Source organism: Heterocephalus glaber, unplaced genomic scaffold, assembly GCF_053883595.1.
Source record: "Heterocephalus glaber isolate CG9 unplaced genomic scaffold, H.glaber_assembly_v1.0 deba00001140, whole genome shotgun sequence".
In the NCBI taxonomy this organism is placed as follows: Eukaryota; Metazoa; Chordata; class Mammalia; order Rodentia; family Bathyergidae; genus Heterocephalus; species Heterocephalus glaber.
This window is the reverse complement of record NW_028258200.1, coordinates 2,918,203-2,946,193: the sequence shown is the minus strand read 5'-3', so window position 1 is coordinate 2,946,193 and position 27,991 is coordinate 2,918,203. Positions and strand designations below refer to the sequence as shown.

The following is a 27,991-nucleotide window of genomic DNA, read 5'->3' as shown; positions in this document are numbered from 1 at the left end:
TCTTATGATCCTATGCTGAAAGAAAATGGCCAGTTTCCTTCTCTCTATCAGGTGTCCCGAAAGGAGACATCTCTGGCTCTTGGCATGGTTTCCTTGATGCTTCATTTCAACTGGACTTGGGTAGGACTTGTCATTACAGAAGGTCATAAAGGTCATCAATTTCTTTCCGATGTGCAAGCAGAGATGTCCAGGAACAGAGTCTGTGCAGCATTTGTGAAAATGCTTCCAACTCCCCTTGCATCCTATATGCCAACTGCACATCAACATACTATCCTGACTGGGGAAACATCACTGGTAACTGTGGTTGTAATTTACTATGATATTGATGCCTTAAATGATGTAAACTATGCTATAGAGCCATACATAGCCACATGGAGAGTCTGGATCACAAACTCGCAATGGCATGCTGACATGGCTGGGAAAAATTTTATACTTAACTCATTCCATGGGACTCTGATTTTTTCAAACCACCATGAGGAAATTTCGGGTTTCAAAAATTTTGTCCAGGCAGTTAACCCTTTCAAATACCCAGAAGACACTTACCTCACTACTTACTGGTTCAATAATTTTCATTGTTCATTCTCTGATTCTGATTGCACATTGAAGGACTGTACACCCAATGCCTCTTTGGCATGGCTGCCTGTGAATCGTTTTGACATGGCCATGAAGGATGGGAGTTACAATATATACAATGCTGTGTATGCAGTGGCCCATGCCCTCCATGAGATGCTTCTTCAACAAGTAGGAATGCCACCAGTGAGAAACAGAAAAGCTGTGGTGTTTTCCCCCTGGCAGGTAATGTTTCTTCCACTGAATGGCACACAGACTGTCATCAAAGTTCATTCCTTAAATTATCCCACTTGTGCTGTATCCATGAAGTTTATAATCTTTACACCCAAACTACAAAAAAATTCATAGCAGGCTCATTGCTAAGGAGGTAAATCTTGAGCTTGATAGAAATAACCATCAGGGAATCAGTGGCAAGGAGGAAATGTAAGGCAAGATCATTGCTTTGGTGTAAAGGATGCCAATGCCCTGCCCACCTAGTGCGTCATTTTAAAACCTAAACATTTCCCAAGAATTACTTAAAGTACAACAGGAAGACTTAGTCTTCTATGAACCTATATAGTATCAAACCCTACAGTGGATATATTATATGAATTTTTCATTTAATTCTGCAATCGCTTTCAGGGTTAATAACTTCATTTAACAGACAGATACTGTTGGAAGTTTTGATTGCACAGTGGATTTTTGTCCTACACACATGTAAAGTATTTGTTTAAATGGCATTGGATCAAATATTTTCTACTGAAACTGATTTTAAGACATATATAGATATATTCGTCCTCAGTAGGATGTTATGTGTGACGTAGTTTATTAGATGCCAAGGTTAAAGTGGCATTATGAAAAAGGAGTTTATTCTTTCTTCATTAATTCATTCTTTGCTCATGTTTTCTGTCTCAAACATGGATTTTTTTCACTATAGAATGATGTGTTTGTTTTAGTTGCACCCCTTTCTGAGAAACATCCAATTTAAGAATCCTGCTGGAGATCAAGTGAATTTGGATGAGAAAGGGAAACTGGATGCAGAATATGACATTCTCAACTTTTGGAACTTCCCAGAAGGCCTTAGACTTAAGGTCAAATTAGGAACGTTTTCCTTACATGTTCCACTTGTGCAACAATTGTCTTTATCTGAGGATATGATAGAGTGGGCCATAGCAATTCACCAGGTATGTTTGACCTAATCATATCGCACTTTGTTATAATCAACATATTGTTGAAGGTTTTGGGCCCCAATTTTGCTCAGGAAATGGCCATGTAGATATTGAACAGCTGGATTTTCAATTTGAGAAATTTTCTTATTTACCAGCTTTGTGATAAACAGAAAAGGACCATGTTTACTTAACTATATGTTTGCAAATATTTACATATTTCTTATTAACTAACTATTCCATTTAACTATATAATCAAATTTATGTGTATACTCAAATTGAGTTTATTCCTCCTATTCTAAAGGAGTAAGTAAAATTCTAAAATTTTCCCCAAATATATTTTTTCCCTTAGATTCCCCGCTCCATATGCAGTGAGAGTTGCAATCCTGGATTTAGGAAAACTCCTCAGGAGGGAAAGGCTGCCTGTTGTTTTAATTGTATCCTTTGTCCAGAAAATGAAGTGGCCAATGACACTGGTAAGAGTGTATCTTAATGAAAAAATTATCTAAAATTATCTTTTTTTCTTTAGTTTGTTCTGCTCAATACTATTTACCCATTAAAATACTCCCAGTTTGTCCCTTTAACTACACACTTTCATTCATCTTTTTCTTTTCATTTGGTGTTTGTTTGTTTTGACATTGCTGTGGATTGGATGGAGAGATCCTCTCCCTCTGAGCTTCATTCCCAATCATTTCTATTTTGCTACTTTGAGACAGAATCACATAACTTGCTCAGGCTGGACTCAAATTTGTAATTCTCCTGTTTCAGCCTGCTGATTAGCTGGGATTACAGGCATGTGCCACTACACCTGGCCATTTTGATTCATATTTCTAGACCCATGAAAGCATTGTTTTTTAAAAACAAAACAAAACCCTCTCCTTCATCCAGTGGTTTCTAACTTCCATCTCCATCATAAAGTTAAACATAAAATATTACTTAACACAAACTTTTTTCTTCCTTTCAAATTACACTTAGAATACAGTAAGGACAAAGATTTTGCATGTTCTCATTTTCTAGTTCCTATTACTTTTTTTTACACAAAGCAGGAGCTCAGAGTTATTGTATTAGGTTCAAGACAAAGGCATGTCTTTGGTATACAACATATTTATAGTACACCATAACCTTAATTGCTAGGATTTTATCCCTGCTACCCTTGAATTCTTAGGTGAATATTAGGAACATCCTATGTAATGAATGATGGTTTGTGCCATGCAGCTACAATGATAATATCAAACAGAGTAAGATATTTTAAAACTGATGACATTTACAGTTTTGGGGAGAGTGTGAAAGACGTTTAGCAGTTGTAGAATTAGTGTTTTATGAGAAATTTGAGGGGTGGCATAAATTTTTAGAATTAGCAGAAGTGACCAAAGTGGTATATTACTCTCCTTTACAAATTTGATTTACTTTTTTCTATATTCAAAGCATTATTTTTGTAAGAACCAATATACATCATGAACAGGTGCAAGATCCAAATGATGAATGTAACTGTATTGTATACCTAAAAAGAACCAATAAACTTAATGAAAAAAATTATTTTTAATTGGTAGTTTTGTTAGGACATGTTTGCAGCACATAATGGCCAAATTCATTGTGATGAGTTGGTACATGGACATAATGCATCGTTTTTTAAATTAATATTATTGGTACATTTTAGGTATATAATATGATGACATTCATCATTGGAAATTTGCACCTTTGCATAATCTCTCTTGCTTCTTACTTTTTCAGTATTCCCCTGCCCTCCCTTCAACCCCTCCATCCCTCCCTATTTACAAAACTTTGTTTCCATTTTTTCATTTTCTCATATTAATTCCACTCCCTTCTTTCCTTTCCCCTATCTCTCCCACTTCCTTCCCATTTGCCCCTTTTCTTCCTATTTCACATTATCTATTATACCTTTTAGTCCTTATTTACACTTTCAGTTTCCAACACTAGAGAAACTATTCAGTATTTACACATGTGTGTCCTATTTATTTCACTTCAGAATATCGCCTTACTGTGCATCCATTTAGCAATAAATGTCTCCAATTTCTCATTTTTTAGGCTGAGTAGTACTCCATTTTATAAAAAGAAAAACACATTTTCTTTATCCAGCCTCCAGTTGATGGGCAATTAGACTGTTTCCAAGTTTTAGCTATTACAAATTGTGCTGCGATGAACAAGGGTCCACATATATCACTGTAGTATGATTCTTTTAATTCTTTGGGGAAGATACCCAGCAGGAGAATAGTTGGGTCAAATGGAATTTCCAGTCCGAGTTCTTTAAGGTATCTCTGTACTGATTTCACCAGTTTACACTCCCACCAGCAGTGGAGCAGTGTTCCTCTTTCCCCACAGGCCTGCCAGCATTTGTTATTGGTTGATTTCATGATAGCAGCCATTCTTTCTGGAGTGAGGTGGAATCTCAGCATTGTTTTCATTTGCATCTCTCGAATGACCAGTGATTTTTTCATATGTTTATTTGCTATTTCTACTCCTTTGTCTGAGAAATGTCTGTTCATTTCAGATGCCCATTTTCTGGATTGGGTCTTTAAATTTGGGAGGTCTGATTTTTTTAAGTTCTTATATGTTCTAGTTAGTAGACCTATGTCTGAGGAAGAGAAGGTGAAAATTTTTTCCCACATTGTGGGTTGTCTCTTCACATTGTTGGTGCTTTCTCTTGCTGTGCAGAAGCTTTTTAATAAGAAGAGATCCCACTTGTTGATTGTTTGTGCTAGTTCACAGGCAACTGAGGTTTTGTTCATAAAATCTTTTCCTACACCAATGTCTTCAAGAGTTCTACCTAACCTCTCTTCAGGCTGGTTTAGTGTTTCTGTTTTAATATTTATATCTTTAATCCATTTCAATTTTACTTTAGTGCAAAGTGAGAGAAATAGGTCTAGTTTTAATCTTTGGCAAGTTGAAACCCAATTTTCCCAGCACCATTTATTAAAGAGGCTATCTTTCCTCCAGTGAGGGTGTTTGGCTCTTTTATCGAAGATGAGATGGCTGAATGTGTCTGGCGTTGTTTCTGCACCTTCTAATCTGTTCCACTGGTCCTCAGGTCTGTTTCTTTGTCAGTACCGTGCTGTTTTTATCACAGTAGCTTTGTAATATAGTTTCAAGTTGGGGGTTGTGATACCCCCTGCCATGTCTCTGTTGCCTAGAATTACTTTTGCTATTCTGGGTCTCTTCTTGTTCCAAATGAATTTTTGGATTGCTTTCTCAAGGTCCATGAAGTATGCTGCTGGGATTTCAACTGGGATTGCATTGAATCTGTATAGCAGTTTTGCAAGTATGGCTACTTTCACTATATTGATCCTTCCTACCCAGAAGCAAGGGATGTCTTTCCATTTTCTGATATCATCTTCAATCTCTCTTTTCAGAGTGCTATAGTTTTCAGAGAAGAGGTCTTTGATTTCTTTTGTTAGGTTGATTGCTAGGTATTTCAGTTTTTTGGATGTTGTTATGAAAGGAATTGTTTGCCCTACTTCTCTCTCCATGAGTCTGTTGCTCTTGTAGAGAAAAGCTATTGATTTTTGTGTGTTGATCTTTTATCCAGCTATTTACTGAATTTGGTTATTAAGTCTAGAAGACTTTTGGTGGAGTTCTTGGGGTCTTCTATATAGAGTATCATGTCACCTGCAAATAATGACAATTTGACTTCTTCATTTCTTATCTTTATTCCTTTTATTTCTTTCTCTTGTCTAATTGCCATGGCTAATGTTTCCAGAACTATATTGAACAAGAGTAGTGATAGTGGACATCCTTGTCTTGTTGCTGATTTTAGTGTTAAGGATTTCACTTTTTGACCATTTAGTATGATATTAGCTGTTGTTTTTTCATAGATGGCTTTTATCAGACTGAGGTAGAGACTGTCTATTCCGATTTTTTGTAGGGTTTTTATCATAAATGCATGTTGGATTTTGTCAAATGCTTTTTCTGCATCTATGGAGATGATCGTATGGTTTTTATCCTTGGCTCTATTGATACAGTGTATCACATTGATTGATTTGCATATGTTAAACCATCCCTGCCTCCATGGGATGAATCCCACTTGGTCAGGGTGTATGATCTTCTTGATGATCTTCTCCATTCTACTTGCCAGTATCTTAGTAACAATTTTTACATCTATGTTCATTAGTGAGATTGTCCTGTAGTTCTCTTTTTCGGTAGGGTCTTTCTCTGCTTTGAGGATCAAGGTGATGCTTGCTTCCAGGAATGAATTTGGGAGTATTGCTTCCCTTTCAATTTCATTGAAGAGTTTAAACAGTAGTGGCAGTAGTTCCTCTCTAAATGTCTTGTAGAATTCAGCAGTGAAGCCATCAGGACCCAGACTTTTCTTTCTTGGTAAGTTTTTAATTAGGTTTTCAATTTCATTGATCGATATTGGGTTGTTTAGAATTTTTAAGTCTGCTTCATTCAACTTTGGTAATTCATACTTATCTAGGAATCTACCATTTCTTCCGTGTTTTCCATCTTACTGGTGTATAGGTTCTTGAAGTAGGTATTGATGATCCTCTGAATTTCTGCTGGGTCTGTTGTAATTTCATCCTTTTCATTCCTAATTGCATGGATTTGGGCCTTTTCTTTCCTTTTTCTGATAAGGTTGGGTAAGGGTTTGTCAATTTTGTTGATTCTTTCGAAGAACCAACTCTTGGCTTCATTGATTTTTTTGCATTGTTCTCTTGGTCTCCATTGCATTGATTTCTCCTCTGATCTTTATAATTTCCTCCCTTGTATGAGCTTTGGGGTTGTCCTGCTCTTCTTTTTCTAGAAGCTTGAGATTCAGCATCAGGTTGTTTAATTGAACTTGCTCTGTTTTCCTAATATGAATATTCACTGCTATGAATTTCCCCCGTAAGACTGCTTTCATTGTGTCCCATAGATTCCAATAGGTTGTATTGTCCTTGTCATTTAATTATAGGGACTGTCTGATTTCTTCTTTAATTTCCTCTGTGACCCATTGGTTATTTGGAAGTGTGTTGTAGAATTTCCATGTGCACATGAAACTCTTGCAGTTTCTTTTGCTATTGATCTCCAGTTTCATCGCATTATGATCTGATAGTACACAGGGGATAACTTCAATTCCTTTGCACTTACTTAAACATGTTCTATGCATGAGTATGTGGTCTATTTTGGAGAATGACCAGTGTGCAGCTGAGAAGAATGTGTATTCTGATTTTGTGGAATGGAACACTCTTAAACATCTGTTAAGTTCATTTGTTCAAGAGTTTGATTGAGTTCTAGTATTTTGTTGCTTGTTTTTTGTCTACTTGATCTATCTATTTGTGACAGTGGGGTATTGAGGTCCCACATTACTATTGTATAGTGCTTATTTGATTTTTCATGTCTGTTAGTATTTGTTTTATAAAGTTGGGTGCACTAGTGTTCGGTGCATATATGTTTATGAGTTTCATCTTGTCCTCTTGGATTGTTCCCTTTACAAGGATACAGTGTCCTTCTTTGTCTCTTTTAATCATTATTGGTTTGAAATCCACTTGATCTGCAAAGAGGATAGCTACTCCTGCTTTTTTTCAGGTTCCAGTTGCATGGAGTATTGTTTTCCTTCCTTTAGCTTTCAGTCTATTAGTTTCTTTTTGAATTAAGTGTGTTTCTTGTATGCAGCATATTGTTGGATCTTGCTTCTAGACCCATTCTACCAGTCTATTTCTTTTGATTGGTGAATTTAAACCATTAATATTGATGGCTATAACTGACATGTATTGACATCATTGTCATGACTTTTTGTTTTTGTTGGATTCTCCCCCTTTGCATTTAATTTCTTCTCTTGCCTCATGGATTCATTCTGCTGGGCTTCCTGGGTTTATGATTCTCATTGTCTTTTCCTAGGATGTTGCCGAAAATTTTTTGGAGTGCTAGTTTGGTATTCATGAAGTTCCTAAGGTGCTCTTTGTCATGAAAGTATCTTATTTCTCCATCAATTTTGAAAGATAGTTTTGCAGGGTACATCAATCTGGGTTGGAGGCTGTTTTCCTTTAAGGCTTGGAATACAGCACTCCAAGCTCTTCTGCCTTGAGGGTTTGTGTTAAGAAATCTGCTGTGATTCTGACGGGCTTTCCTTTGTATTTGATTTATTTCTTTTCTCTGTTTGTAGAACTTTATTCTTCTGTTGTGTTTCTGGAATCTTAACAATTATATGCCTATGTGTAGATTTGTTTTGATCAAGGCTAGTTGGAGTCCTATATGCCTCACTTGTCTGTATGTCAAGTTCTTTTCTCCTGCTTGGGAAGTTTTCTCCCATTACTTCTGTGAACAGTTTGTTTATGTCATCTGCACTCTCTCCTGTTTCTTCATTGACTCCCATCAGTCTTATGTTATTCTTCTTTGCATCATGTAGCAGCTGCTAGATTGATTTCTTGTGGTCCCTTACAATTTTAAAGCAATTTTTCTTTTCCTGATCACTAATTACAACCTTGTCTTCTATGTCTGAAATTCTGTCCTCATATTGGCTCATTCTGCTGTGTAAACTTTCAGTGGAGTTTTTAATCTCCTGGACATCTGTTTGCATCTGTTTTATGGATTCCATTTGTTTCCTATGTTGGGTTTCCATCATGTTTCTCAGCTCCTCTAGTTTTTTATCTGTGTCCTCTCTAGATTTATTAATCATGTCTTGCACTATGGGCCCAATATCTGCTGCTATCTGAGAAATTATTCCTGATTTCATTTTTTCCAGATCCTCTTTCATTGCCAGTTCAGGGAGTCCAGGTGGTTGAGTATCAGATTGTTCCATCTTTTTTCCCTTTGGGGTTGCTTTAGGTGATCTGGAAATCTGTTTTTGAGCCTTGTTTACATGTCTTCTCATTTCAGTGTGGGTCAGAGGGGGAGGGGGAGGGATATGTGCTGCTGGCACCCACGTGGCTCACCTCCTTAGTGCTGGGGGCAATGGTATGGTGGCCTGGAAGGTTCACCTCCTCTGTGCTGGGGGCAGCTCTGCTCCTCGGTGCTGGGGGGGGGGGGGTACTGCAGCCCAGAATGTTCACCTGCTCTGTGCTAGGGGCAGCCCTGCTCCTCAGTGCTGGGGGTGGTGGTCCATAATGCATCATTATTTTTTCATCCCCTGTACCTCCTTTACCTCCCACCTCCCTCCATCTCTACCCAAAGAGCATAAACTTGTGTACCATGTCATTGAAACACAAATAATATGAGGATGGGACTTGAGACATGGGGCAGAAAAGTTACAGAAACCAATATGGAATATTTTTATATACCACAAGTACCAGTTATCATAAAATTCTTGAATTTTTGATAAATTATAACATGCTGAAATTAGCTTTGTACTGGGTGTATTCTAACGTTTTTGTGGCTGATGTTTGTTTTGATCACAACATAAGTCATACTAGGTATGATTTTAAATAGATCAAGACGACTATGAGGTGTACCATCTACTTAGTTTGGATATATGTTCTTAATAATATTTGGTGATATGGACTTTTATGTAAATGTTCCATGTTTGCATACAAAGAAATACACCCATCAATGTCAGTTGCTACATGTTTCCTGTTTATTAATTACAATTCGTGGGCTGGAGATATAGCTCAGTGGCACTGCACCTGCCTGGTAAGTGCAAGGTCCTGGAGTTGATGCTATATACTGAAAAAAAGAAAAGAGAAAAAAATACATTTCATGACAATCTGTAATTTATAGCATGGATTAAGATGCAAGTTAAATATCATCTGTAATTGAAAATATTACCTGTTAAATCCTGTGAGTTGCAGCTTAGGGACAAATGTATATTTTATATTTCATCTACTTACAAGCTCTTATGTATATTTAAATGAACAAAGGCTGAAGTTTCCCCCTGTGATATTCATCACAAAGTAAAAAATGAAAAGCAAATTGTATGAAAAATAGAAAATAGGAACAATATGATAGGGATTTTTAAGAAATTAAAAGAAATACATAGGGAAACAGAACTAGATTGACTCTGGTAAAAAAAATTAACAATTCTTGATAAATTTTAATAAGAAGAAAGAAAAAGTATTGCAAAATAATATAATATCATGATTAAAAGAGACTCATTTGTAGAGATATACAGGAAATTTATTATATAAAATATAGTATTAATAATTTCAAACCAATTATTTGAAAGTTGTCTTAAAATTTAGAAAATCACAAGAAAAGTAAGCAAATCAGTCCTAAAGGAGGGGGCCCTTTATAGAACCAGGTCTATTAACAAATTTGAGTTCATATTTTAGTCCTTTCACACAATTTTTATGTGAATTAAGACTATCAATGATGAAATTTATAATTATTCTACAACACACCAATACTCACTCAAACTCTTTTACAAAAAAGTAAAAGGGGGAAAACAATTTATTTTAAGAGAATAGCTAAATTCTATTACTCACATTTGGCAATGCCACTGTATAAAACAAAGTTTACAGGCTACTTTCCTTCTCCATCTAATTTCATGTACTGAATTCTATTTGAAATTGAGATCTATGTTTTCAGGAGGGTATACCATGACAAAATTAAATTTATGGAATATAATTGAGTGTGCTAGTTTCTTGGAAAATAGATGTAATGTCAATAAATGAAAAAAATGTAATAAAATCAAACACCTGTTTAGGATTACAAATAAACAAAAACAACTTTTACTAAATTAGGAGTAGGTGGAAACTGTATAAATCCCATCATTTGTATTTATATAATTTATATAATTTATAAATGCTAAAATAATTCTCACATTTTGTCTTTCAATTTTGAAATCAGGAGTGATAGAAGAATTTTTTTTAACTCATTAAGTTTATTGGTACATTTTAGGTATACAATATGATGACATTCATCATTGGGAATTTGTACCTTTATATGATATATCTTGATTCTTATGTTTTCCTTATTCCCCTGCCCTCTCTTCAACCCCTCCATTCCTCCCTATTTACAAAAACTTTGTTTCCATTTTTCCTTTTTTCATTTTTCTTTCCCTTCTTTCCTTTCCCCATGCCTTTCACTTCCCCTTCCCCTTTGACCTTTTCTTCCTATTTCACATTATCTATCATACATTTTGATCCCTATTTACACTTTCAGTTTCTCACACTAGAGAAACTATTCAATATTTACATGTGTGTCCTGTTTACTTCACTTAAGAACATGGCCTTAATATGCATCCATTTAGCTATAAATGTCTCTAGTTTCTCATTCATTATGGCTGAGCAGTACTCCATTTTATAAAATAAAAAAAATATCTTCTTTATCCAGTCTCCAGTGGATGGACAATTGGGCTCTTTCCACTTTTTAGCTATTACAAACTGTGCTGCTATGTACAGGGGTGCACATATATCACTGTGGTATGATTCTTTTAATTCTTTTGGGAAGAAATCCAGTAGGAAAATACCTAGGTCAAATGAGACCTCTAATCCTAGTTTTTTGTGGTATCTCCATACTGATTTCCACAGTGGTTGCACCCCCATGAACAACCCCACTAGTATTTGTTATTGGTTGATTTCTTGACAGCAGCCATTCTTTCTGGAGTGAGGTGGAATCTCAGAGTTGTTTTCATTTGCATCTCTTGAATGATCAGGGATGTTGAACATTTTTTCATATGTTTATTTGCTGTTTCTACTTCTTTGTCTGAGAAATGTCTGTTCATTTCAGATGTCTATTTTTGGACTGGGCCTTTACATTCAGGAGGTCTGATTTTTTTAAGTTCTTTATATATTCTAGATAGTACACCTTTGTCTGAAGAACAGCTGGTAAAAAATATTTATTTTTCACTCTATTCGTGGTTTCTCTTGCTGTGCAGAAACTTTGGGGGGGGGGGTACTGGGGATAGAACTCGGGACCTTGTGCTTGCAAGGCAGGCAGTGGAACCACAGAGCTAAATCCCTGGTGCTGTGCAGAAGCTTTTTAAAAGGATGAGATCCCAGTTGTTGATTCTTTGTGCTAGTGAGAGAATTTTTTATTTCACCATTTCTACCTATAACTGGATGTTCTGGCCAATTCAATAGAGTCAAGAAAAGACAGAAACACCCAAAAATATGTTGAACAGGACAAAATATAAACTGATAATAATTTCCAATGGTATCAGTGTGTACATACAAAGACCACAAAACTAATGAATTAATTATTGAATATAGTAGGGATGGAATACAAGATTAATTTAAAAATATATTTCTGCATCTGAGTCATAAAACATATATAGATGGAATTTTTTTAAATGACATATTGTAGGGCCGGGGATTTACTCAGTGGTTCTGTCGCCTTCCTTGTAAGCACAAGGTCCTGAGTTTGATTCCTAGTAGCAAAAAAACAAAACGACATATTATACATCTTAAAAGTATTAAATATCTAGTGAAGTATCCTGAAAGAGTTTTGAAAAATAACATCATTAAACTATAGAAAAACATCTGTGAACATAAACTTGTAAAAAGTGATTCAGTAATCATGTTCATACATAGAGAGGTTGAACAAGTGCAGAACTTTTTTATTTGATCTGAAAGAATTTAAATGTAGTAAAATTTTCAGTATTTTGGGGCGAAACTATGATATTTATAGGGTGGCACAATTTTGCAAGACATTAGGTACTACTGGTCATATATATTCTCCTTGAAATTAGCAAATGGTTTTGGTTTCTGAGTAACTGATTGCTCATTAGTAAATATCCCAGGCATCACTTAGGCAGGGTTCATTTAGATAGGTAGGTCTTTTACTGCTTTGGGAAAAGAGAAAGACACTTTTATAATAATGGCAGAATAATTAGAATAAATAACAGCACTGTTCACTACACCACAAAAAAATGACTAGTACTAATTGGGAGTTGTTCGGTGTATGATGTTCTTTTCCTTTGTGTCTAGTAATGTAAAAGAGAAACCAGCCTTGGTGGCACATACTGGCTATTCCAGCACACTGGGAGTGAGAAGTGGGAGGATTTCAACTTTGAAGTGGTCAGAGCAATGTACTGACTTAAGGAGACTCTGACTCAATATAAAATAAAATTTTAAAAAGATAGGAATATAGATCACTAAAATTGCCTGAATAAAATACCCAGTATCAAAAAATTTAAAGTAAAGAGACAGAAAAAAAGACAAGAAAAACAGAATCTGACAAATTTAGTTTAACAAGTCCATTGTGCTTCTGGAGGTGAGTCTGTGAACAAGAGGGAACTAATAAACTTGAACTAATGACAGTTTAAATTTTACTAGATATGGAAGAATGTGTGAAATGTCCACTTCATCAATATGCCAACATTCAGCAAAACCACTGCCTCCAAAAATCGGTGACTTTTCTGGCTTACGAAGACACCTTGGGAATGACACTGGCTGGCACAGCCCTGAGTTTCACTATTCTCACAGTTACTGTTCTTGGGCTCTTCGTGAAACACCGAGACACTCCCGTGGTCAAGGCCAATAACCGGGCACTCAGTTACATTCTGCTCATCTCCCTCTCCTTCTGCTTTCTCTGCTCCTTACTCTTCATTGGCCGTCCTAACACGGCCACCTGCATCCTCAGGCAGACCACATTTGGAGTTGTGTTTACTGTGGCTGTTTCCACTGTCTTGGCCAAAACCATTACTGTGGTTCTGGCTTTTAAGATCACTCTACCAGGCAGAAGGATGAGGCAGGTGTTACTATCAGGGGCACCCAACTCCATCATTCCCCTCTGCTCCCTGATTCAATTCACTCTCTGTGGAATCTGGATGGGAACAAATCCACCCTTTATTGACACAGATGTACACTCTGAACATGGCCGCATCATCATTGTGTGCAACAAGGGCTCCCTCGCTGTCTTCTACTGTGTCTTGGGATACTTGGGCTCCCTGGCCCTGGCAAGCTTTACTGTTGCTTTCATGGCCAGAAACCTACCCGACACATTCAATGAAGCCAAGTTCCTGACATTCAGCATGGTGGTGTTCTGCAGTGTCTGGATCACTTTCCTCCCTGTGTACCACAGCACAAAAGGGAAGGTCATGGTGGCCATGGAGGTCTTCTGCATCTTGGCCTCCAGTGCTGGCCTGCTAGGCTGCATCTTTGCCCCTAAGTGCTACATTATTTTGTTAAGGCCAGATAGAAATTCCTTACATGAATTCAGAGATAAAACACACTCTGGGAGAAAGAAGCCTTCTTAAGTTAAAGCACATCTTTTTCCTAAAATATGTGGAGGGTCAACACAAATCTGCACTATTTTTTTCTTTTGGCAGTCAGATATTAAATTACAAGATGCTCTTGACTTAAGTGAACAACTGACCCTTCTTTTCATAATTTTTTCATAGGGTAACTCTCACCTGCAGATCACTATATTTTTGAATTGCCTTAATTTTTTTCTCTTCAAGGAGAACCATGATTTATAATTTGCTGGTTTTATAGTATGTTTTTATAGCTTGCTATGTATTTCTCTAACAATCGCCTTTTAATATTCTGGCTGGTTACATGTTATAACAAAAACTATTGAATTTTAAGTGGCAATGTACTGAATTTATACAAATGTTAATTTAGGGGATGAACATGTAGTGTGCTGTTGTAAGTTTTTCTATCAATGTTGGCTAAATATTTCCATTTTCTTGCTTAATCTTCCTTTATTAATATGAGACATGTATCTATATATCTGTACCTTATTTTGTATATATTACATTCATATAAATAATATATCTGCAATGATTTTTCTGTCATAGCTATCCAGAAATTCTTTAGGTTTTATTGATAATGTGAAAATAAATGTATTTATCTACAACATTTTCATGCACTTTATGTTTTATTTAAAGTGCTATTTCTATTTCCAATGATGAAAGTCATTATATTGTTTACCTAAAATGTACCAATAATTAGAATGAATAATCGATAATGCAAAATAGGAAGAAAATGTCCAAAGGGGTAGGGGTAGTGGGAGGGGCAGGGGAAAGGAAAGAAGGGAAAGGAAAAATGATGAGAAATGGAAAAAATGTAAATAAAGTCTTTGTAAATAGGAAAGGGTGGAGGGGGTGAAGGGAGGGGTAGGAATGGGGAAAAAATAAGAACCAAGATGCATCATCTAAAGGTACAAGTTCCCAATGAGAAATATAATTGTGTTGTATACCCAAATGTACCAATAAAAGAATTAAAAAGAATAAAGTGCTATTTCTTATATCAAACTTGACCTGCTTTCATAGTTGTGTATTTGTAATTTCTGAATCTTTTAGACTTTTAAGGTACATAATTTTGTAATTGTGGCTTTCTATTCTCGCCTTTATTATTTGTAGCCCATTTCTGCTTTTTCATCACACGGCAAACTTGGTGCTTGAGTATTAAAGTTGATGATGGGCTTGCTTCCATTACTTTCATTTTTAGTGGGACAACTCAGTGTTTTTGCCATCAAATATCATATGTCTATTATTTTTGAGTCCATAACTTGTAACAAATGAAAACATGTTTTCGCTTTTCTAAATTGCTGTGAATTCTTAATAAAAATATTGTCAAACTATTTCCCGATTTGTACGAAAGTTATCATTTTTCCAACACTTGTTAATTCTAGAAATTTCAATAATGATGAAAATATATATTTCTTTGTAGAGCCATCCTTGTTGAATTTTTAAGATTATACTTGCAATAAAATTTGTTCTAAAATGAAGGAATGGGAGATGGATGAGTGAATGACTGGTGGATGGATACATGGATGGAAGTGACAGTGGTAATGGCAAACAATGGGAAGAGTCCAAAAGTAAGTGAATGGAAGGAAGGTTTAAATACACAAACATGGAGAAATAGAAAATTTATCTTTTATTTTTGTTTTTAAAGTTTCACATGTATTCTACCAAAACTTCAATAAATATAAAGTTGGAAAAAAATTGATCATTCCATTTCCATTCCATATCTAGAGAAGAGAAACTCCCCACCTCTTTTCTGTTAAAGCATTCAGAGCCTCATCCTAAGAACTGGTGTGACTGACTTGTCTTTTGTGATAAATTCCTACTACCCAGGAATTCATCTTCTCTACCTCATCTCTATTTTCTGTTTATCAGAACTTAAGCCCATTGTTTGCATTAAAATAAATATTTAATTGACTTTCCTACCTTAAATCTGGTATAAAGAGAAAGAACAAATTGTATCTATGTATCTGTTCAAGACATTTTTAATAGGTCTTGGACTCACTAGGGTCAATGTTGGGAAGCTGACTGTTTCTATATCAGTCTGTGTTCTGCTAACCATCAGACAGCCCTAGGGAAAAGTACCAGGAAATAAGATCCTTAAAGATCTTTGGCTACATATAAAATTCAGGCGAAAAGGTGAAACTTGTTCATCTGCTGGCAACAGTTGCCATTTTTGGAAAAAGAACATATGTCTACTTATCTGGGGATTCATTCTCAAAAACTCGTCTGTGATCCATCTTCTTCTGTACTCTCATTGAGAAATAACCTTAGCAAAAACAGGCAGAGCTGACCAAGGAGGAAGAAGCCCAGAAATGCAGTATTCTCCACAAGTTTCAGTAATGTCAGTCTTGAGTTCCCCAAACACCCTCTGAGAGTGTCCTTTCCAAACCCAACCCACATGTACTTGCAGGGATTTCTGAAAAATAGAGGGAGCCCACTTCTCTTTCAAGGCTAAGTTCAAACTTTAGTTATTGATGCTGAAAAGGAATATGTTCAATTTTCTTGGAGGGGCAGGCCTACAATCACAGCTAGTTGGCAGGAAGATCACATATTTGAGACCTGCATGCTCAACTGAGACCTTGCTTCAAAAGGAAGATTTAACAGGGCTTGAAATAGCTCTGTGGGAGGGGTGCTAGGGTTTGTTTCTCAGCACCTAAGAAAAAGAATATATTTGTATACCCATTTTACTTCTAGAGAAATGTAAATTATACTCTCACGTGTCAATTACCCTTAATTTTTATATCTTCTAAAACCAAATCCTAGCATAATTTGCCATAGGTGGCATATAGACACTTGCTTCCAAATCTAAAGAGCTACTCTCAATACTTTTTAGATTGTTACTCTTGGCTTGATACACAAGTACTTTTTCCTTCCTGACCCATTCCACAAGCTTAAACCTCACGTACTACCCACCTTGTGGTGTTTTCTAAACCTCTTAGGACAATTGATGCCATACATTTTAGTTCTCAGGTCAGGAATTCAGACAATTTAGATTCCTCCTTTCTGACAACTTCTTTCTCTACTTTTGTATATATGGATTTCTAGCCAGGCTACTGTGGAATCTATTTAAGATTGGTAGCACATGTTCCATGAATCTCTAACACTCATGAAGAAAGTCTAGCTTTGAATACTTTCCACAGAAAAGTATAGGCGTTACCAGGTCACAATGTCAATGCTGTGTCTGTGTCTCATGACCCCTGAATGGCAAGAAGAATCTTAAGTGCAGAGCAAAAGAGTCTGAAGAATTTCAACTCACTCCATCTGATACACTAGTGAAGTAGTACCTAAAATCCAGCTCCTTATTAAGATGCACTCTGAGGCAGAATGTCCTACATTTCATGGGTCATATGTGAGCTACCTGGAAACTATAATCCTAATACTATGTTAATTATTCAATACCCTGTATGGGTAACTAATAATTATTTATCATAATAAGAAATTAGATGAATTCAATTCTTTGATTCTAAATGACTGAAAGAAAAAAGTATGATTAAATTAAGAATATGTTCACATATTTTTACACATGAGGGTTATTTAAATTTCAGTATGAAGTTACTTCTTAGGCATTAGCTATTTATTTCCAAATGAGAACACCTGCATTTCTCTTCAGTAATGATGTAAATTCATGACTATATTATGACACGGCTGGAATTTGAAGGTAGTTTTGCGACTTTCTGAAGCTGAGATTAATAAATAGACCTGTTTTACATGGACTGCCCATGACTCATTTGTATTACCACAGGGGAACTCCTCTGTAGGGGGTCCACGTCTCATCTATTTGTTCCAACTTCTCCTCATGTTAATCCCCCCAGTTCTCTCAAATTCCGTACATATGAGAGTGACTTCTTGGATTTGGAGACAAGTCTATATGCAACATACAATTGGTTATCCTAGGAAGTGTTGTGAGAGGGAAATGATGAACATTAAATGGAGTTAACATGTAAAATAGGATTTACACCTCCTTAAATGTCAAATGATGGCTGGATTAAATTTTGAGAATGAAAGATGAAGAGAGCCAGAGAGAGGCAGGGAAGGTGGGAGAGAGAGGAAGAGGAAGTGAAGAAGTAAGAGTTGGGTTTTTTCTTTTTAAGCCAAGACTTGTTTTCACTGTGCTGTCTGGGCTTGTTTGAACTGATGAACCCAAGCGATCCTCGTACCTCAACCTCCCAAGTAGCTGACACTACAGGAGGGCACCACCATGCCTACCTCGTTTTACCATGTATTTATCAAGACTAAATATTCTCATGCCATTTAGACTTTCACAACATCTGCCAATTAGGAAGCATAGGCTGATAACTCCATGGGTCTGCCTATTTCAGGCAGATAGATGATAGAGCAGAGTGTTTAACTAGGCTATTGATCCTAGTCTAGTTAGATTCACCATTTCCTAAGTGCCTAAGTTATATAAAATATTATTATTTCAACTCAATTGTAACATTTTTCTATGCTCCATAAATGTTAGAAACCTTCCATGCACACTGAGTTTCACATACTCACATTTTGCCACTCATTCTACTACTCAGATAGAATAGATAATTTGGCAAAATACCCTGCTCATGCTATAACATGATACAAGCTTTCTTGCATTCATCCTCCTTTGTAATCTTTCTCTAGTTATTATAGCTGAATGTGCATGTCTACCCTAGGTAGCTGCTATATTTAAAACATGTGTCATTATTTTCTGTGATTCTTCCGATCTTTTAATTGTCATATATTAAACCTGCTCCCTAACGTTGCCTCCCTCATTTCTGTGGAGTAAGGGCAGTTAGTTGCCCAGCAGGTAGGGACCTCACTTGCCCTGGATCATAGCCTGGTGCTTGACCTGCAGTCTTTTCCTGGCAGGTGCGCAGGTCGACCAGTTTTTCCTTCTAGGGTGTTTCCTTCTCTGCTGCCCTGTCAAGTGGAATCCACAGCTCTCCTGTCACCCATGCATAACCCATAGTGTGTTTTAAACCCTCCTTTTCCTCTCTCCTTTCCTTGTTTCTTCCTTTCTCCCTCCCTCCCTCTCTCCCTTCCTTCCCTCCTTGGTTCCTTCCTTTCCATTTGTTTCTCTTTCTTTTTTGTAGTACTAGGAATTAGACCCAGATAGGACCCTCTGCTTCCAAGCAAGTACAGCCTATTGACCTACACTCACAGACCCTCTCTTTTCATTTTTGAAAACATGACTGTCATGACAATCTTCCCTAGACTTTGCCTCTCTACCAAAACTAACCAGTCCAGAGGACCATTAGTCTTCAAAAGGGTGTGTGTGTGTGTGTGTGTGTGTGTGTGTGTGCGTGTGTGTGTAAAAATGCTGGTGCTGGGGGAGGTGACTTTGGGTGAGATCTTTGAGGACCCTACAACTCAAGGTGGTGTTGTTTTTTTCTTTAGTTAATTTTTTAAAGACAGACTCTTAGCCAAGGCATGGTTCCATCTATAAGCTGTGTAGACCGGAATTTGGCTTTTTCCCCTTTGTCTTCATTTTTTTTTGTTCTTGTTCTTTTGTGCTGGGAGGATAGGTGTAGGCCACCACGCCCCACCTTCTCAAGCCTTTTTGATTTTTCTTGAGTTAGGGAAAGTTTCAGTAAATCTATCAGCCTGGTGGTACATTGTATCTTGCTCTCAACCCTCAGAGAAGCTCAGATTGCATTTTCCACCAAGAAGGCCTGGTCTGTAATTCATTCCCTCCCTGCCTCTGAATCTTGGACTAAATTTCAAAGTTTCTCTCTATATGAATTTAAATTGATATGGTTCCCAAATACTTGTTCCATCATCATTTTTTGATACAAACATGGGCAGTGAGTTTCAGTTAGGATTTCCAAAACTATGACATTGAATAATGCGAATACAAAACCGGATTTCTTTTGTTTTGCTGGAAGGCTAGTAGGGGGCATGCCTGTCTCCCTGAATTTGGAGCCTACCAAACTGAGTTCCCATGGCCACCAGAGGGCGTGTGCTCCCAATTTTCCTGACTTGATGCAGCAAGGAGGATGCCAGAGGCCTGAGTCCACAGAGGGCAGAGTTCCACATCTCATGTTCAGGACTGAGGGCCAGGAGGTGGCTGTGTTTGGTGTGCAACCATGAGTGCGAAGCTTCTGTCTGTGGCCTGAGTGCAGGTGGTCAGGTGGGTCTGCCAAGAGCTCTGCAGTGGAAGGGCTTCATTTGATGGGTGTCCCTCATGGTGACTACTGTTTTCAATGGACACCCAAGCCTTGAGTTGACTGAGATAACGTCCACACTGGGGCTCAGAGTAAGTAATGTCCCCACTGCAGCCTGCAGTACTAAAGTGCTATTCACACAGTGCCCTCTGACACTAGTGTCAAAGCAACACAGGGACCTATGATGTCTAACGGTGGACCCCTAGTACTAATGTCCACACCTGGCCTCTACTACTGATTTAATATTCACAGAGTGGCTTCTAAATTTAATATCCATAGAGTAGCTTATATATATAACATCTACAAAGTGGCCCCGATGGTAATTTAATCTCCACAATATTGCCCCTTATTAAAAACACAATAACATACTATGGAGTCCTGATCATAATAAAATATCTGCAGAGTGGCCTCTTACTATGAATATGTAACTACATACTGGATCCTAATACTGCAATTGTATTCTCACTGTGTCTCCTTATTATAGACAGCTAAGTTCGGTAAAAATATTATAGGCAGTCAGACAAGACAGGGCCTTCAGAAAGTCAGGACAAAAGGTAAAAACACAACACACTTGTGGCCAGAGACACATCAGTGAAAAGCCAGGCCTCAGGATAAGGACAGAAGAACCAGGCCTACATAGTTCCCCATGGGAGGAGACAAGTGGTAAGACCTGGCCTAGTAAAGTCTATATAGGCACCAGTCACCTCACCGGGTGGCCAAGACTCCCAGATCCATCACCTTCCTGAGAAGCTCTTTTCTTTCCATGTACTCTTGCTACATGACTTGCTTCCCCATTGGATCACCATTACCTAAGCAACCACACTTGTAACCTTATTGGTTGATCATAGCTTTAACCCACGTTGTACCCATATGGCTTTTGTTCTATAAAAACTTCCCTGTAAAGTGGGGTCCTCAGGTAGTCCATTGGAGCCCTTCCTTCCTCTCCTGAGCTATACTCTCAGTGTTTTCCTACTCTTAACTTCTGTTGTTCCTAGAATTCATTCTTCAATTATAGAGAACACGAACTGGGAGTATCAGACATCTAACAAGTTGGGAGCTATACTTCCTTTATATCATTTGAAGGTCCTAATTCATCTCCCACATGACCCTTACTACTTACATAATACCTATACTGTGGCCTGTCATATAATAAGGCTAATAGGATATTTGCACAGTGTCATTGTCCTGCCTAGGGGATGAGCACTGTCTGCTGCTGCAGGGCAGGGAACCAGCCCCACTGCCCAACAATGGAAGTAGCAGCGCTCTAGAATTTGTAAACTTAATATCAATAAAAAATTAGAGATATAATGTTTAAGAAAAAGAAGACTTTTTTTTTTGGTATTGGGGATCAAACTCGGGACCTTGCACTTTCGAGGCACGCACCGGCACCACTGAGCTAAATCCCTGGCCCAAGAAGACATTTTCTGAGATACTTCATTGGAAGTGGGGCAAAATGGAGCAGAGATAGCTACCCAAAACAAATCAGAGTAGTGGGCTTGGGAAAGATGGAGGACCTAGGGACGATTTGTTCTCAGCTGCTTTATATTGGGTGTTTGGATCCATCCCTTACCTAGAAATTGTAATAATCTGATTGACTATTAGGTCTTAAAGTCCACCCCATGACCCATCCCTCAATACTGGATGTTCATGGCTGTGGCCCACATTGTACTCACGTGGGTTTCACCCTGTAAAACTCCTCTATGAAGTGGGGTTCCCCAGGCTACCCACTCGGTCATTACAGGGCACCTGTATTCCCTCAGTGACCTTCTCCTTTGGTCACAAAGATGGATCACTGTTGAGATTTCTCATTCCCTCACTAGGGGGTGGGCTGTCCTCTGCCACCCACTAAGAATAAAGACATGATAAGAATCTAAATTAATGAATTCCACAAATTTCAACCGCCCAAAACACATAAAAGATCCTCAATTCCCAACTGTAGTGTCCCTTATTTGTTTGACCACCTGCACCCTGCCTTTGAGTGCATCCTTTATCTACCTCTAATAAATCATTCTCATGCTTCTTTTACTAATGCCTCCTGAAAATTCTTTTTCCATGAGGGGAGCCAGCAAATCTGCATACTTATTTTAAAGGGGTGGTTAAGCTTTTTATTTCAGCTTCAGGAACCTTCAGACCCAGCCAGTGACACTTATTATCCAAAATAATTTGCTTTTGGTGACATAAAAATTTGGTTAAAAATAATTGGAGTCAATATAAAGGTTCAAGTTCAAAAGCCCCAAAAAGTCCTTCAAAAAATTAAATACTATTCTGTTATAGGGCATGGAAATGGAATTTTGAGATACTGACTACAACTTTTAAATTTTCTTCTTCAACAAAAAGATTGATTTAAGACATTGACTTGTGTTTGTCAAATGTTTTAAATTTTATTGATGATGTAAAGATAATGGGTTATAAATTAAGTAGAAAAATAAAGTCTCTAAGTTATTTACAATTAATTGAAAACACTAAAACATTTGCTAAATACAAATTCATATGTTATTTGCTTAAAATTTATAATGGATAACTTATGTAAATATTAAATAGATTTCAGAGATTTCTGATATATAAAATATTAATATAAGATCAAATATCTAAAAAGAGACCCTTGTCAAACTATAGGTAACTAATTAAAATGAGCTTAAAAATAAGTCTCAAAGCAATTGAGGGTTATAATCTATTCATGATTTTAAGATGTTAATCATTCATATAAGCACAATTTATTTAATATTCTAATGGCAGTTAGTTTAAAAAAATAAAAAATCGTTTGTTATAAAGATTTAATAGGGACCAGGGATTTAGCTCAGTGGTGCTGTGTCTGCCTCCTAAGTGCAAGATCCTGAGTTAATAGCTATAACTTTCTTGCTTTATTAATGGGTTTGTTTATTCTGCCTAATGCTAATAGTTTTAAGAAATACTAAAATGCTTGCTTGCTTCTCTATAATAAATAATCTGCTATTATTTTATTGTCTATCTTTGCTTAAATTAAGTACTTAAAATGAGTTTTTATTTTTAAATCACTACTTTTACCAAAAATCCTTATAAGGTTCAAAAATAATGATTTTGGATGTTTCTTACCTAAAATATGTTCTATATATATGTTATTCTTTAGATATACAGTGTTTACATCAATATATGACAGTTTGAGACTTAAAAAAGAGTTAATAACATAATTTTAAAATGACTGATGACCTATTGGGGTGGCATAATTTTATGGTAACATGAAAGTTACGTTTTTCCTATAAGTTGATGATATGTTAATAGTATAACTCTTCAATAAAACATTTCTACTTAGATATGATTAGTTCTAAAAATACTTTAAAAATTACAATACTGTATACACAAATGTCAAAATCAGTTAAAACAATAAAGCTTAACATATTGATCTGTTCTTAATAAAATTTAAAACAAAACTAGTCAGTTGTGATTGTCTTAATGTGATAAAAATAACTAAATTGTTTTGTTATACTGTTACCAAATATATTGCTAATAGTCAAAATACTGACACAAGTCACATTCTTCTTAGTCAATAAATATTGGTCTTCCTAAAAATTATATCCTCTTACTTGGTAAAAGAAACACTAATTCTTGCATACTATATTCATAATTGTTCAAAATTCTATATACTTACCTACAAAATCCTAAATGTGATAATAAGATATAATTCTTGGTCTTGGTATTAATAAATTGCATGCTTTCTCCTAGTGAAAATTCACATCAGTTTAAAAAAAGTGGAGACTTACATATATGTTTGATATAGCTTTCTGGCAAAACTAAGCTTGTTTCACAAAAATATTGGCTTTCTTTAATTAACTTGGTCACTGTGTTTCTTAGGTCAAGTCTACTATATAGAGCAAATTTGCTTTGCTCTTTTTGGCTTGTTATATCTGCCTATAAGCTTTACTTGTCAAAATGGGTATGTTTAAGGGTGCTGACTACAAGACAGAGAAAATTACACTTGACAATAAAGTCTATATAAACGTAGCCTAAGAGCTACCCTTTCTGAATCTGTTATTGCTCAAATTTGGCAAAAAGAGTTTTTGTCACTAAGTCCAATCATCTTCCAATGTGGGACATGTTCAGACTGACCCTCACTGGGGAAATCAGCAATGGGAGCCAATGCTGCAGATGCTTAATTGGCAATGCCTTTAAAAAAAAATTAATGTACAGACAAGGGGGAAAAGCTGGGAGCATCAAGGAGTCATCTGTGTGTCAACCCTACTGACATAAATACAGCTACTAAGGTTATAAAAGAGAGTTTTCATGCATGACTGCCTAAAAGCAAAAAGCTCTTTATCAGCTGTATTGGTCTGATATCCCCCGACTTTGGCTTTCTTTTATATTTGACTCCACTACTTTTTAGTGATAAATTTTCAGGCTCAAACATCTGGCTTCTCTTTGGTCCTGTTCCATCTATCTTTGATAAAATCAATAGGCCAGTGAAATATAAGGCAGCCAGCCAGACAACATGGCACCTCAATGCCCCAAAGAATGAGGGCTAAAATAAGCAAGGGGGAATATGTAACTGGCACTAAAAAATAAAACATTTTTTTTCCTTTAAAGACAAATGGCTTCCTGAGGCCTAGGGTATAAGCAGCTTCCTCTACCACCGCCCCTCAACCTTAAAAAATGACAAAATATACAGATGCCAGCCCTAGGAGTCCAGGAGCCTGGTTTCTTAAAAAAAAAAAGATGAGCTGCAGATGGTTATAAATGATAAAGCAAATATACAGATCTGTGTTCTATTTTTGTGTTCACTCCTCTCCTCTGTTCCTTACTATAAAAAACCCTTGGCCACCTATAAATGGGAAATGGTGATTTGAGGTAAATGGGCCCCTCTATCTCCTCAGGCTAGCTTTAAGTAAGTCCTTTTTTCCTTTTTATCCAAATATATGCCCCCCCTTTCATTTGGTCAGTGCCAAGCAGACAAACGAGTGTATGAGCCTAAGCAGCCATTAACAGGTTTACTATCTCAAAGAAAATTACATCACAGAATATATCAAAGAATTATATACCAAAGAAAATTATTAGATCAATGACAATTATACAATGTTTATAGGCTAATTTAACAGATGCCTGATATTAAACTGTACATTTTATATAGTAAATACATACTTCAAGAGTTTATAAAATAAGTTCATGGATTATTACCTCCAAAAATATCATGTACATGGTAAGTTCCCATTAAGTACTTGTGGCTGCATTTCAGATGGAAGTAGCTTTACATACAAGAACAAACCAGTTTTTCTGCTGTTACATATGTAATTGGAAGGAATTTCAAAGATTACTGAAAAAATCTTAGTCCATATGTGATTGACAGAAAATGTTGATTTGTAGGATTTAAAATGTTTCTTTTAAAAAAATACCCAGAATACATAACCCCTGTAGAAAGAAAAATATAAAAATTCTGTATGACCATGTTTGATTACACTACATAATTTAAAATGGAAAGTTACTGGTTGAAAGTTTTTCTACTTATTCTTCTGACAGCATTAATTTGTGGACTAACATTTACATTTAGTTCAGCTGCATTTATGGGACAAGATCTCATTTTCAAAATGGCACCAATTTTCCTTCAGTATAAGGACTCTATTTTTGGTAGCTATTATATCTCTAAAAGTTAACAATTTATCGAGCAAATGTTTTAACTATACTTTTGCTACTATGTACTCATTGGTTGTAATATTTATAAAAGGCTAATGTCTATGTAAAAAATTCTTGCAGTCTTCCAACCCCACATGCTAGTCAAAGTTTTTTCCTCCTCTCTCATCTCTGACCTCGTTGGGGAAGTGTGGGAGTTTCAGACAAGGTACACACTTTAGATGGGATACCTGATTTTAAGTAAGTATAAAAACAAGTACAAGATGAAATCATTCTTAATTCAGGTGTATTCTAGTGCCTCAAAAGTTATGTGACAAACAGTACTTACTGACAACCTAGAAAAGATGAGACATTCAAAGGTATCCTAACAATTTTAAGCCTGTAACAGCTGAATGGCAAGAGAGCCATTTTACTCCACTATGATACAGCCATCACTGGCTGGAATTGAAATTTAGACACCAATCCTGTGGTTACTAGTAAACAAAAAGTTTAATTGAAGAGGTGTCACTAAATTAAAAAACTGAAAATATGTTTTAAGAGCAACGTGCACTGAGGAAAATATGATTCTAAGGTATTCTATGTAAAGAGAGATTATAGATAACAGAATTGGCAACCAGGCATGCCAAATAAATTCCATGAAAGATAGTTTTCATGACAATGTACTACCTGCATTTTGCTAACAATATTTCCCTAAAAATTAACAACCCTATTGAGTTATATTTCATTTTAAACTACTACAGACTTTTAGGGGAAATAACCATATGTAGTTGATAATGATACAATAACAATTGTGAAAATTCAAACAAATGAATCGATACATTCCCAGAATAGCAAATTGGAGTTCTTTGTCAAAACAGAAGATCATAGAGAAATAGCCTGAATCTGCAATTTATCAATTAAAAGTCAAGATTTCATGAAATAAGTTATGGGATGGATGGATTTTAATACCAAAAATATTTTAATTAATTCCCACCATAGATATGTTAAATAAGATAATGCTGCAAATGAGAAAAACAATTTAAGGGGAATATCACAAGTAATCTGATCTGAGAAAATAAGCAAAATTGATTACATGGACGAAAAAAAGAAAATTCTGTGAAAAAAAATAACATTGGGCGAGAGGGCACAGTTAAGGCATCTTACAAAATTCCTCATGGCTTTGGCTTATTAAAGTATTTTATACTATGTTTTTAAAGAGATTTGAAAGCATCTGAAAACCATACAAATTGTTTGAAATCCCTCCATGGCAAATTTAGACAGTTTCTGAGCATCATTCAGATGTTTGCCAAGGACAGTAGGAGAAGTCCTCCTGAGTCTATCTGATAATATATGGCAACACAGAGGTCAGTGCAATGTTCACAAGTCATTATTATCTGGAAGGAAGGGGACTGTGGAATTTCCATTGGTTGGAGAGCAACCCAGCTTCAGTTTTTCCAGATAATCTGCATATACAGTTTTGTGGCACTGGAGAGTTGTTTTTTTTTTTTTTTTTGGTACCGGGATCTAACTCAGGACCTTTCGCTTGAGAGGCAGGTGCCTGCACCAGAGCTAAGTCCCCGGCCTAGACATTGGAGAGTTTTGAGTGCATCTTCTACTTTGAATCTTTCTACATTAACACAATCTTCCAACTAGTCTAATATTTCAGTGACTGTAAGAACATAAATACATGTTCTGTGCTTTTGGTCTTGGTTCTCTACTAAGCCAGGAAACTGCCTAATTTTCCTTTGACTCCCAACTCCACAAACTTCCTTCATGGCAGCCCTTCAGGCTCCTCCGGGACAACACACTGCTCTAGGGACTGAGGGCTACTCACCAGCGGCACGTCCTCCTCCGGCTCGCTGTGAAAGCGCACGCTGTCGGTTCTTGAAGCCCTGGCGGTCAAAGGTCCACGTGCGTCAGCAGGCGTGTGCGGCGCTGGCCTCGGCCCTTCCACTCAGTGTGGCCTGCTGTGACTCTCCAGGAGGGTGGGCCTGGAGGCCTGGGCCAGGGGCCAAGGGGTCGCGGGCAGGGGTGAGCGAGGCCGGGGGACCCAGAGCCCACGTTGCCCTGGGATTGGGTCCTGAGGGAAGGCCGAGGCCAGGGACTGAGACTCCTCACCAGCCAGCGCTCTGTGGCCTCTCCTCCTAGGCTGCAGTCTGTGGGGGCGTAAAGCGCTGTGGACTTAGGCAGCACGTGCGCGGCTCAGGAGAGGAGTGGGCACAGCCAGGGCGGCGCACAGAAGAAGGGACATGGAGTGGCTGCCTCAGGTGCTGCCACCTCGGGCGGTCTCCTCAGGAGCCCCTGCCGGGTCACGGGAGGGCGCGGGGGTGAGTCTCGGGAGGGCCGGGGACAGAGCGAGGAAGAGGAGGGGCGTGGCCTGGCTGACTCAGAAATGGGCTCTGACCGCTGGGTAACGGGAGGGGCGGGGCTGGAAGGCTGTGGCCGGACCTGTAACTGGAGGAGGAGGGACGTGGCCTCGCAGCCTCGGGAGTGGGTGGGGA

General features: G+C 37.2%; 1 protein-coding gene and 1 long non-coding RNA gene across 2 annotated transcripts; one reads left to right on the top strand and one right to left on the bottom strand.

Moving 5' to 3' along the window:
• LOC147828352 (vomeronasal type-2 receptor 116-like) lies at window positions 1-14,252 on the top strand. The gene is made up of 4 exons (XM_087210298.1): window positions 1-795; window positions 1,506-1,733; window positions 2,068-2,191; window positions 12,863-14,252. The coding sequence occupies exons 1-4, from the start codon at window positions 13-15 to the stop codon at window positions 13,783-13,785; spliced, it is 2,058 nt and encodes a 685-aa protein (XP_087066424.1). The 5' UTR covers window positions 1-12; the 3' UTR covers window positions 13,786-14,252.
• Window positions 9,204-27,991, bottom strand: LOC147828351 (uncharacterized). The gene is made up of 2 exons (XR_015450948.1): window positions 27,325-27,991; window positions 9,204-9,311 (listed from the first exon to the last, which is right to left on the bottom strand). It is a non-coding gene; the product is annotated as an uncharacterized LOC147828351 (long non-coding RNA).

Coding starts and splice junctions, on each gene's coding strand:
- LOC147828352 (XM_087210298.1), top strand. CDS start 13: ATGCTGAAAGAAAATGGCCAGTTTCCTTCTCTCTATCAGGTGTCCCGA. Junction 1,734..2,067: donor GGGCCATAGCAATTCACCAG/GTATGTTTGACC, acceptor TTTTTCCCTTAG/ATTCCCCGCTCCATATGCAG. Junction 2,192..12,862: donor TGAAGTGGCCAATGACACTG/GTAAGAGTGTAT, acceptor AAATTTTACTAG/ATATGGAAGAATGTGTGAAA.